The following is a 12,384-nucleotide window of genomic DNA, read 5'->3' as shown; positions in this document are numbered from 1 at the left end:
GATGGCACTGTTGCACTCCAGCCTGGGTGACACAAGGAGACTGCATCTCAAAAATAATAATAATAATAAATAAATAAACCAACTACAAGCCAACATCCACAAATATATGAATATACCACCAAGTTCAGTGATTCCACTTGCCCCGTTAACCCTGCTTCTTTTATCTTCCTTGATTTTTTGATAGTTTTATGTCTCTATTCAGCTATAATTATTTTATAAAGGCTTAGTTTCCTCATCTGTAAAATGGGGATAAAACTTGTCTTCTCTACCTCACAGCATTTTTTATGTGAGTCAAATGAGTTTTGAAACTTATGAGCAACTATACAAATACTTGACATTTATCTATTAATGAAAGAGAGAGATGTTAAAATGCCATTTTCTGGGCCTGAAGACCAAAGGGGGCTATATATTTATGCCCTTTTCCCTAGTAATTACTTTCCCCATGTTGAATACATAAATTGATTTGGAGTGGTAACATGGATTATATCTGATATGCAATGATATCACTACAAAAACTAAACACTGATAGTTACTAATTGAAGAATTTGGGCATGATAGCGATTATGCATTTATGGTTTATAATCAGAATAATGTACAATAATTAGAATAACTTATCAGGACGTCATTTCCTTTTGATCTGTCATCGCCCAAAACCTAGAAGTTCTCAAACAGTGCTTCCACAGATATCAGCATCACTTGTCTTGCTGAGCGGTGATAAAGAGTACATATAACACTGGTTACCTTAGTGGTATTTTTCAAAACAATACTTAAAAAAGAAATAATTATTCAACTAGTGAAAACTCATGCTGTTTGTGAACAATTGTGGAAGGCTTATGGCTATAAGGTAAGCTAAAAATAAAAAATAAAAAGCAGTCAGGCGTGGTGGTGCACACCTGTAGTCCCAGCTACTTAGGAGGCTGGAGTGGGGTGGAGGATTGCTTGAGTCCAGGAGTTTGAGGCCAGCCTAGGCAATATAGTGAGATAAAAAATATTTTAAAAAGTAAAAGGCATAACAATGTTTGCCACATTGCTCTACAGCTATGACAGATTTTATATTGCCTTTATGATAGAACGTTTGCCCAGTTTTCTACCTTTTGCTACTGCTATGTAACCACAAAAGGTAAGAGTAAATCCTAAATGTGATGGTATACAATACTTTAATTCAACAGATATTTACTGAGTGCCTTTTAAAAACCAAGCACTGTTTTAAGTGCTGGAGATAAAGCAATGAAAATAAAAAACAAAGTCCCTACTCTCATGGGGCTAATACTGTGCAGTTGGGGGAGGCAAATAAACAAATAATATATTATATGACTGGTGCTGATAAGCAATATGAAGAAAAATAAAGTAAGGTATCATGATAGAGAGGGGAGGAGATTGGTATATTAGAGAAATTGGTCTGGGAAGGCCTTTTAGGGTGACCTATGAGCAGAGACTTGTGGTACTAGAGTATATGAGCCAAACAAGTATTTGAGAACAGAGTGAATACATATAATTTTTTCTAGGAGTTTTTATGTGAAGGGAAACAGAGAAATAGGGTGGTAGCTGGCCCTTGTCCTGGGTGTTGAGTATACAGTGGTGACTAAGACAGGAATAGTTCCGGCCGGGCACAGTGGCTCACGCCTGTAATCCCAGCCCTTTGGGAGGCCGAGGCAGGTGGATCACCTGAGGTCAGGAGTTTGAGACCAGCCTGGCCAACATGGTGAAACCCCATCTCTACAAAAAATACAAAAATTAGCTGGCACGCACCTGTAATCCCAGTTACTTGGGAGGCTGAGGCAGGAGAATCACTTGAACCCACGAAGTGGAGGTTGCAGTGAGTCGAGATCACGCCACTGTACTCCAGCGTTGGTGACAAGAGTGAGACTACATCTCAAAAAAAAAATAAATTAATTAAAAGAAGACAGAAATAGTTCCAACCCTTACAGAGTTTATAATGTGATGGATCAGACAGCTGATAAATATGTAAGCAAACAAATACAATTGCTAGTGTAGTCAGTAATAATACAGCCTTGTTCTGTTGGCTTAGAAATCTCCATAATGCAGGGAAACCTCCAAAGCAGTTTTCCAAGGCCAGCTGTCTTGTAAAGTATGATTATCTGAAGTCCTATTAAAGATACAAATATTTCTTAAAAGCAGTGATTAATAATAGGTGGTGTACTGGTGGCAAAGTTCCAGTGTGGCATCTGTGAAGCACCTTGCCAAAAACCAGTTTGGGGTGTTTTCAAATTAAATCATCTATCTATGAGCACTAACAATATCTGAGAGGTGGTTTGGTAGAAGTGGGGGTGGGATGTTCTAAGTGGAAAGAATAATGTGATAGTGCAAAAGCAAAAGATAACAGTTGTTGGGGACACAGCAAATATTCTAGATTAATTTACGTGGAGTTGAAAATATAAGACTTAATATATAATGCACTTAGCGACTAGAAAAAGGTTATTGAAGAGCAATGTCTTAATCTATACCAGAGGAAAACCTGAGATAGAGAATTAAAGGCACCTAAGAATTAAACCTTTATTTTTTGTGTCCACTGTTCTTTCAGTGGACATAAAATAGTCTATGTATAACAAAAATTTCCACAAGATATTCTGTCCTGCTGTGAGCCAGAACAATTAAGTAAGATAAAGTTAGGCAAATAGTCAGTAATCTATCAGATATCCACTAGAAGTGTTTCAACTCATAAGCCAAATAAATTAACATTTTGGCTTATTAAAAAGAAAATTACATAGGGCAATCCCTAGAGAGGGCAGATCACACTGTGTGCTCCCCTCCCTCCCTGGAACATCTTGGTGCCTGTGAAATCAAGTAAAAAATTACTTTTAAAAATCTCTGAATGAGAAAGGGCAACCTTGTAGGAGGTTTTGAAAAATGAAGGATGATTAGTGTTAACCCCCTCCCCACTTTTGGTAGCAGTGGAAAGATTATTGACTGCATACCTAAGTAGAAAACAAATATTTCCTGTCAAGTATATTTCATTCTAATGGGGGGGAAAAAAAAACAAGACTGAAAAGTCATGACATTGGCTATGCTTTATATGCTTTATTTCTCATAATCTCATACAAGGCTGCCCTTTCTTGTGCAAAGAGATCATTAAAGGTAACTTTTTACTTGATTTCAGAGAATAAAATGTTCCAGGGAGGGAGGGAGAAGAATACACAGTGCGATTTGCCCCTTTTTTCCCCCTCCCTTTCTACACTATTAAGAAGTGAAGTTTTAAAACAAGGTATAGGGCCAGGCATGGTGGCCCATGCCTGTAATCTCAGCACTTTGGGAGGCCAAGGCAGGAGAATTGCTTGAGCCCAGGAGTTGGAGACCAGCCTTAGCCACACAGTAAGACCTTGTGTCTACAAAACATAAACAAAATTAGCAGGACATGGTGGTGTGCGCCTGTAGTCCCAGCTATATGGAAGGCTGGGGTGGTGGGAGATTGTTTGAGCCAGGGATGTGGAGGCTCCAGCGAGCTGAGATTGCATCACTACATTCCAGGTAGGGCGACAGAATGAGACCTTGTCTCAAAAATAAATACATAAAACGAGGTGTAATCACATTTTCTGATTATTATTATAATATTAGTTGCTCTCTTGTTTTAAACTAACCAAAATGATGGGCCTGGTTTAGTTCTTCTAAATAATGTTTCAAAGTACTACACTGTATACCAGTTTATTCATTTGCTATCGTACTTGCTTTCTGCTTTGTACCTAGAAATTCAGGTGTTACAATTTCTTTGCTTTTCTGAGGGTTACTCTTTTTGTGCATTGGTGCATAGGTCTTGAAAAGTAAGAAGTGGCTGTAAATATAGTACCAATTCTCATATTTTTCTGTGTCTCAATCTTTAGAAATGTAGCTGGGTTTGATTAATAATTCATCTATTCTTTTTTTCCCACAAGACATTGTAATCTGTTGTTTGTTATATCAATTGCTTCCCTAAAAAATTCTAAATCCTTTAATGAAAAAAAGATTTCAGTTAGGGAAGGAAATGAGTGTGTGTGTGTGTGTGTGTGTGTGTATGTGTGTGTGTATTCAGTTTTCAAGTAAGTGCCTTTAAAAGAATGCAGGGAGGCCGGGCGCGGTGGCTCAAGCCTGTAATCCCAGCACTTTGGGAGGCCAAGACGGGCGGATCACGAGGTCAGGAGATCGAGACCATCCTGGCTAATACGGTGAAACCCTGTCTCTACTTAAAAAAATACAAAAAAAAAAAAAACTAGCCGAGCGACGAGGCAGGCGCCTGTAGTCCCAGCTACTCGGGAGGCTGAGGCAGGAGAATGGCATAAACCCGGGAGGTGGAGCTTGCAGTGAGCTGAGATCCGGCCACTGCACTCCAGCCTGGGTGGCAGAGCGAGACTCCGTCTCAAAAATAAATAAATAAATAAATAAATAAAAGAATGCAGGGAGAGGGAAAACAGGACCAAAGAAGAATTATTTTTATTAATTGTTTTCCAAAGCTCTTAATATAAAGTTGGCAGCTTTCAAAATGCCAGCTGTGGCTATTGAATTATTCCAAAATAAGCATTCATAGTGTCATTTTAAGGACTTAGATCTGGTAGCAAAGTAATAGAATCAGGAAAATCCACAAACTTTATTGAGCACACTACCTTCTCTTATTTGAATATATTTCCTACTAAGTGTATTGGCAGTTTACTAATTAGTTTGTTTATTAACATATAATGAAGCTAAGTTCAGTAAAGGTGTACTTGTTTGACTTTGTAAGCATGACAACTTATGACAAGATAAAGAATCCACTGTAAGGTTCCAGTAATCATTATCATGGAAAAAAATTATAATTGAACATTTTACTTAGAATGGAAATAAATCTTGTTTGTAATTAGGAAGTTCATTACATGACTCTTCTGCAGCTAGAGCAGTATTCACTTACACAGTGCCCTCAATCCAGTTTACAAACAGAAAGAGCCACTTGTCAAACTAAAGGACACTTTAGTTTGTGTACTAAACTAGCACATTGATAATGAGTACCATTTTCAAGCTGTGACTGTTTTACTGGTCTTTCCTCTGGCACTCAGCCCATTGCCCTGTTTATCATTACCATTAACCTAATGCAAAAAAAGAAATGTTTATAAAATTTGCAGGTGTCTAAATATTGGAAGGGGCAATTAATGCCATAGATCAGTGTTCTCAATATTGGCCACATGTTAGATTCAAATGAGGACCTTTTATTTTTATTTATTTATTTATTCATTCATTCATTCATTCATTCATTTACTTTTGAGATGAGTCTCACTCTGTTGCCCAGGCGGGAGTGCAGTGCGCAATCTTGGCTCACTCCGAGTGGTGCAACCTCCGCCTCCCGGCTTCAAGTGACTTTCCTACCTCAACCTTCTGAGTAGCTGGGATTACAGGTACCCGCCACCACGCCCAGCTAATTTTTGTATTTTTAATAGAGACAGGGCTTCACCATATTAGTCAGGCTGGTCTCAAACTCCTGACCTCAGGTGATTTACCCGCCTCGGCCTCCCAAAGTGCTGGGATTACAGGCATGAGTCACCAAGCTCGGCCTCTGAGGACCTTTTAAAATAAACTAAAAGATAGTGGATTATTCATGGATGAAATGATACAAGTCTAGAATTTACTTTAAAATACTCCAGGAGGGAGTATTTAGAACCCAGAAATTGGTACATATTAATTTCTGAATGACTTTCAGGGACTTGATGATGATTACAGCTTAATGAGCTGGAAGAGTTCCCCAAGTGACTACAAATGTAGTCTAGCACTAGCTTCCAAATTATTTGTTGCATAGTTTTATACTAACTGCCTGATTTCATATAAAAACTGAGCAATTTTCTTTCTACATAGTACAAGGCGCTTATAATCTTGTGAACATTTCTGCTGCCAAATGTGACCTTTCTTGCCAGTGATTTTGACTACTCTTCTCTCATCCACATAGCCACCATTGATCTTTAAACAGTATCTTCAAAAAGATAGTTATCTTTTTTCTTTATCTGTTATCTGCTAAAGCTATCCTGTATTCAATAAAGTGCCTTCATTTGAAATTGTAATTCCTTTATTTTGACAAATTTGACAAGTTATGTTTATTTATATACACACACACTTATGTACTTATTCTGTTTTTCAACGTAGAGATAGCTCTTTTGGTTGTCTTTTGCAAGTACTCTTTTATCCTTTTTTTGAGTATTTTCACATTCCTAGCTTCAAATTGAAAACATTCTCTTCTTCTCCATTTCCTGAGTAATTTTAATCACATAGTTCTGAAAACATTATCTGCATATTTTAGCTCTACTTTTCTTCCTTTATACTTTACCAAATCTCCAATTTCTCATAGTCACTATTTCAATGCTAAAAGTGATAGAATTATTTTCCCTTTTATCCCCAAACCTATCAGTAATTCCCTCCTCATTAGTTGAAGTATAATTATTTCCTGTTTCCCTCATCCTCATTCCCATTGTCTTTTCCCCAATATTTTCTCTTTCATAATATTTGTCAGTTTTCTCATTTCTATTTTTTAAAAACTTCAGTTCGGCCGGGTGCGGTGGCTCAAGCCTGTAATCCCAGCACTTTGGGAGGCCGAGACGGGCGGATCACGAGGTCAGGAGATCGAGACCATCCTGGCTAACACGGTGAAACCCCGTCTCTGCTAAAAAAAATACAAAACACTAGCCGGGCGAGGTAGTGGGCGCCTGTAGTCCCAGCTACTCGGGAGGCTGAGGCAGGAGAATGGCGTAAACCCGGGAGGCGGAGCTTGCAGTGAGCTGAGATCTGGCCACTGCACTCCAGCCTGGGCGACAGAGCGAGACTCCATCTCAAAAAAAAAAAAAACTTCAGTTCATACCCTAACTTTTTTTTCATATCAGATAACTTCTTACCTCTATAACCTGCACATACTGCCATTGCTAAAATCTTCTTTCTTGAACTTTGCCCTCACTATCAAAATCCTCTGAAAATTGCTAATTGATACTATGCTGCATTTGTGAACCCTATTTTTACTTTTTATCAATTCCTGTATCTACTCTTCTACCCTTTTCTTTCAGCTAAGCCAAATTTCTCTTTATGTCTTTGTCATCTCCTGCTCTTCTAATTTACCTCCTTCCATGCATATAACTTCTTAATGTGATAGGAAGTGATGTGAGGCAGATGTGAGCATCTGCCAACGTATCTGTATTCTCATTCAAACCTTGCTTAAAATCTTAATTCTTTTTAAGTGGATAAAAATAGGAAGAGAGCCAAAAGCCTGGTTTATAATTGATTTAAATTTTTCTTAAAAATCTGTATTCTAAATTAAAGGGAAATGCCTCATAAAGCAAAACCAACACTCAACCAATCACAGCTTCCCGAAAAGGAAGGTAAATTTTTATGTTTCAGCCATCCCATTGTTATAGTTAAATCAACAAACTATATCCCTATTGTGCAGCAATATGTTGAAAGTTATGGATATAAACACAGAGATAGAAGACATGGTTATTTTCCTCAGAGGACAAATAATCTGGATAAAGAGACAAAAATTATATACATGAAGCTCTTAGCAAGTAGTTATAATAACCAGCCTAATATATACTAGGTTGTGTAGTACAGGTTGAACATCACTAATCTGAAAATGAAAAATCTGAAATGTTCCAAAATCCAAAACATTGATTGCTGACGTGATGCCGCAAATGGGAAATTTCCACACCTGACTTCATGTGACAGGTTGCAGTCAAAATGCAGTCAAAACTCGGCATAAAATTATTTAAAATATTGTATAAAATTATCTTCTGGGTATATGTATAAGGTATATGTGAAACAAATAAGTTTTGTGTCAGACCTGGATGCTATCCCCAGATATCTTGGTATGTGTACGCACTTAATCCAAAACCTGAAAAAATCTGAAATCTGAAAACACTTCTGGTCCCAAGCATTTCATATAATGGATACTCAACCTTTATAGACCTAAGTCCTATGAATATTCAGAGAAAAGGGAAATTATTATTGCTTGGGATTGCCAGTGAGGATTTCATAGGGGTAGTGGGTCTTGAAGAAAATGTAGGATTCAGATTAGTTGGACTGGGCTAGAAGACTCTCATTAGGATTTCTTTTTTTTTTTTTTTTTTTAGCATTTCTAGGTAAAATGATAATTGCTTAGCAAAGACCCTATGGGAGAAATTAGCTGGTTGTTTAAGAAAACAGTGAACTTTGTTTTAGGAAATATAATTAGATTATTAAACTGGAACTAATTGATCAAGAGCCTTGAATTCCTAATTGAGGAATTAAGAATTGTTGAAAAGAAAATCCCTGTACAGAAGCATTTTATTTAATCAAGGTTTTATCTTGTTTAAATATCTAAGATTGCCGGGCGCAGTGGCTCAAGCCTGTAATCCCAGCACTTTGGGAGGCCGAGACGGGCGGATCACGAGGTCAGGAGATCGAGACCATCCTGGCTAACATGGTGAAACCCCGTCTCTACTAAAAAATACAAAAAACTAGCCGGGTGAGGTGGCGGGTGCCTGTAATCCCAGCTACTCGGGAGGCTGAGACGGGAGAATGGCGTGAACCCGGGAGGTGGAGCTTGTAGTGAGCTGAGATCCGGCCACTGCACTCCAGCCCGGGCGACAGAGTGAGACTCCATCTCAAAAAAAAAAAAAAAAAAATTAATATCTAAGATTTTCTTAAATAATAATAGTATTAGCTAATATGGGTGTTTTACTGTGTGCAAGCATTGCTCTAAGTGCGTTAAATGTAACAACTCATTTAATCTTTACAATACTATGCAGCCATAAAAAAGGATGAGTTTGCGTCCTTTGTAGGGACATGGATGCAGCTGGAAACCATCATTCTTAGCAAACTATCACAAGAACAGAAAACCAAACCCGCATGTTCTCACTCATAGGTGGGAACTGAACAATGAGATCACTTGGACTCGGGAAGGGGAACATCACACACGGGGCCTATCATGGGGAGGGGGAGGGGGGAGGGATTGCATTGGGAGTTATACCTGATATAAATGATGAATTGATGGGTGCTGACGAGTTGATGGTGCAGCACACCAACATGGCTCAAGTATACATATGTAACAAACCTGCACGTTATGCACATGTACCCTAGAACTTAATGTATAATAAAAAAAAATTAAAAAAAGAAAAAAAAATACTCAATAATTCAAATGCCTAAAAAAAAATTGATATAATGTGAGTATATTTCTAGGTTTTGTATTTTGTTGTACACATGCATACATGTGTCTGTCTTTACAAAAATAGCACAATGTTAAAAAAAAGAAAAGCCCTTTGTAGTAAGATCTGTTTTAACCTTATTTTACAAATGAGGATGCAGAAAGGGTAAGTACTTTAACTTGCTCAAGTTGACACAAGCAAGTGACAGAGCCATAATTTAAACCCAGTTAGTCTATATACTAGATTCTACATTCTTATCTAATATACATACAGCCTTATGAACGAGATACGTAAGTGCTGCAGATACATTTTGAGATTTGGACAATTGAAGCTGACTTAACTCTTTTATTGAAAGATAATTTTCTCAGATACTACTCACATTGGCATACTGTAATCTCTCTTTATCCCAAATATTTTTTCTTTAAGAAAAACCTCTGTAAGGACTCTTTGGACTAGAAAAGTTTTAAAATAAATTTATTAATTGTTATATGAAGTGATACAGATTGATTTATCTCTTGTAAAGTCCTTATTTCAACAATATTCCTATTACAACAGGGCTTCTGGTTGGGACTCTTGATTCAGTCTTAGACTCTACTGCTAAAGTAGCTCCATTTCGCATCCTACACCAGACGCCAGATTCTCAAGTTTACTTGTCAATTGCATGTGGTGAGTATGATTTTTAAAACATAATTCAAATTAAATAAGGGTACTACAAAGCTGAGTATTCATATTTATTTATACTCGGTAGTTGCTTTGAGATTTAAAAACAAATTAAATGTGCAACTTTACTTTGAGAGAATAGCAAGACCTTTGTTTATTTTCAAAGGATATGGGTTATTAAGTTTTTTTTTTTTTTAATACATTGGTGTGAGGGACCTGAAGCATGTGGTCTAGCAGGGCTGATTCTGAACAGATTTTGGTCAGTGTTACTGCTACATAACTCCTTTCTTCAACTTCTGCTTTATCCAACTGCTGGGAAGATGGGAACTCCTCCATGAAATAAATTGTTTCATTACTAATAACTCCAGTGAGAAGAATCTGAAGTTATCTGTGAACCCAAAACATAAAGGTTGACTCCTAAGGAAGTATAAGCCTGGAAAATTAAACCTTTTGTATTCATTCCCACCTTCTCAGAAAAAGCATCATATCCTTGAAATATGAAGGAGTGTCTTACAGTTAATGCTACATATTCATTCATGCCAGGGTGGTTCAGATGCTTCAACATATATATTACGGGTAGAAAAGGAATTAGGATAATACTTTCTAATAAAGCAAGTCAAAATAATTTTTAAAAAGCTGCATTGACAGTTTCTTACTTCCTTTTATGATGCAGTTATAATGCTGGTCTAAATTAGAATCCCAGATTTCTAGCCCTTTTGCTATTGAAAAACTGCCTTTCTTCTTATCCCCCTCTCTTCTAAAGTGGATATATTATACTTTTTAAAATAGAACAAAAGCACATGAGTTTCTGGAACATTCATATGTGTGAACATATAGCATACAATTAGTTTTTTGGGATGTGTGGCTTGTTTTTTATATTCCCCCTAAATTTATTTTAGTGTTGCCAGTGAGTCTTTCCTCCTGGCCCTCTTAAATTGAATGTCATTTAACCTAAATGAGGTTGACATTGTACCTGCTGACGTCACAAGAATTCTGTAACCTCAACTCTAAATCTAGTTAGTAAAAATTATTTAAAAAAAAAAAAAGGCCTTTCTACTTAAAAAAAAAGATGATTGTATAACTTATTTCCCCAAATTAACCTGATGCAGAAATAGTGTAGTTACCTACTAATGAAGCTTCCTTATACCAAAAGAATCAAACTTAAGGCCTTAACATTCCCCCATGGCTTTTATTTCTGGTTCATTAAAGACAGTTATTACTCTTGGTATGGTGACTTAGTAACATGAATGAAATTCTGATTGAATTGTAGGAAATAGACCATTTGCAATGTCAACAAATTTTTTAATATGCCAGTCTCCATATATTATAAAATATACTAAAAAGTCAGCATATTTATTTTGAATATTTATATAATGCACAGTGCTGAGAAGACTTTAATGGTATGTGAGTGATAGGAGGAGATTGATAGAGACTGAAATATTCTTCAAGTCAAAGCAACTAGGGCTAATAATGTTTAACCTCACCCTCTGCAAACCTCCTAATGCTGATTCAGCGGGTCTCATGGATTTAACCTTGCTACAGAATTTTTAACCTCCTTTATGACATTTCTGTAAGTTTACTAGGGTAGCTCTGAGCAAAGGTTTATGGCTTCTGAAATAAGTAGAGTGGTCACAGTTGAAATCTACATTTACTTAGCATGCATAGGATTGTCACATACATGCTGTTTTCATCCACACATATTATAGACACAGTACTAACTGCATTATTTGTAGACCAAGGATTGAATTGTGCATTATGTATTTTCTGGTACTCTACATATTTTCTTAAAAGATACTGGTTATTCTTTTTTTTTTTTTTGCGACGGAGTCTCGCTCTGTGGCCCAGGCTGGAGTGCAGTGGCCGGATCTCAGCTCACTACAAGCTCCGCCTCCCGGGTTCCCGCCATTCTCCCGCCTCAGCCTCCCGAGTAGCTGGGACTACAGGCGCCCGCAACGTCGCCCGGCTAGTTTTTTGTATTTTTTAGTAGAGATGGGGTTTCACCGTGTTAGCCAGGATGGTCTTGATCTGACCTCGTGATCCGCCCGTCTCGGCCTCCCAAAGTGCTGGGATTACAGGCTTGAGCCACTGCGCCCGGCCGATACTGGTTATTCTTTAGGCACCAGTTACTAGCATCTTGTTTTCAGAATTTTATATATTTTCTCATGAGCTGGATTTACTTTACTCCCCTTTCATTAAATGTTTTATTCTTTCTATTTATGAGAAATACTGTTCATGCCCACATAGAGGGATAAAGTAGAGAATAAATGTAATTATTTTACTCCTTTATGACCATCATTTTTTAAAGTGAAAATGTCATTTCTTTTTAAACTAAGCTTTTAAATAACAAGAGCAGTTTTCTTGTGGAGTTTTCCTTGAGTGTTTTATTTTCTTGTGTTATTAATCAGGAGCCAACAGAGAAGAAATAACCAAGCATTGGGATTGGTTGGAACAAAATATTATGAAGACCTTATCTGTATTGATTCAAATGAAGATATTACTAATTTTGTACAAGGAAAAATAAGAGTAAGTGGCATGGATATAGCTCATAGATGGAGTACCAAAATCTTTGACTCTCGTACATGAGGATCAAAGTTTGCATGGAAGGTCATTG

General features: G+C 37.1%; 1 protein-coding gene across 1 annotated transcript in view; it reads left to right on the top strand.

Annotated features, from left to right (window-relative positions):
• The window catches only part of TBC1D8B (TBC1 domain family member 8B), a 71,859-nt gene that overhangs the window by 5,374 nt on the left and 54,101 nt on the right, over positions 1-12,384 (top strand). The window contains 3 exon segments of the mRNA XM_033201216.1: positions 9,669-9,779; positions 12,179-12,247; positions 12,250-12,296. Of these exon segments, the coding sequence (XP_033057107.1) occupies positions 9,669-9,779; positions 12,179-12,247; positions 12,250-12,296 (227 nt within the window).

Source organism: Trachypithecus francoisi, unplaced genomic scaffold, assembly GCF_009764315.1.
Source record: "Trachypithecus francoisi isolate TF-2019V2 unplaced genomic scaffold, Tfra_2.0 Lachesis_group6, whole genome shotgun sequence".
NCBI classification, from domain to species: domain Eukaryota; kingdom Metazoa; phylum Chordata; class Mammalia; order Primates; family Cercopithecidae; genus Trachypithecus; species Trachypithecus francoisi.
The sequence above is the reverse complement of the archived record's forward strand: the minus strand, read 5'-3'. Positions and strand labels throughout refer to the sequence as shown.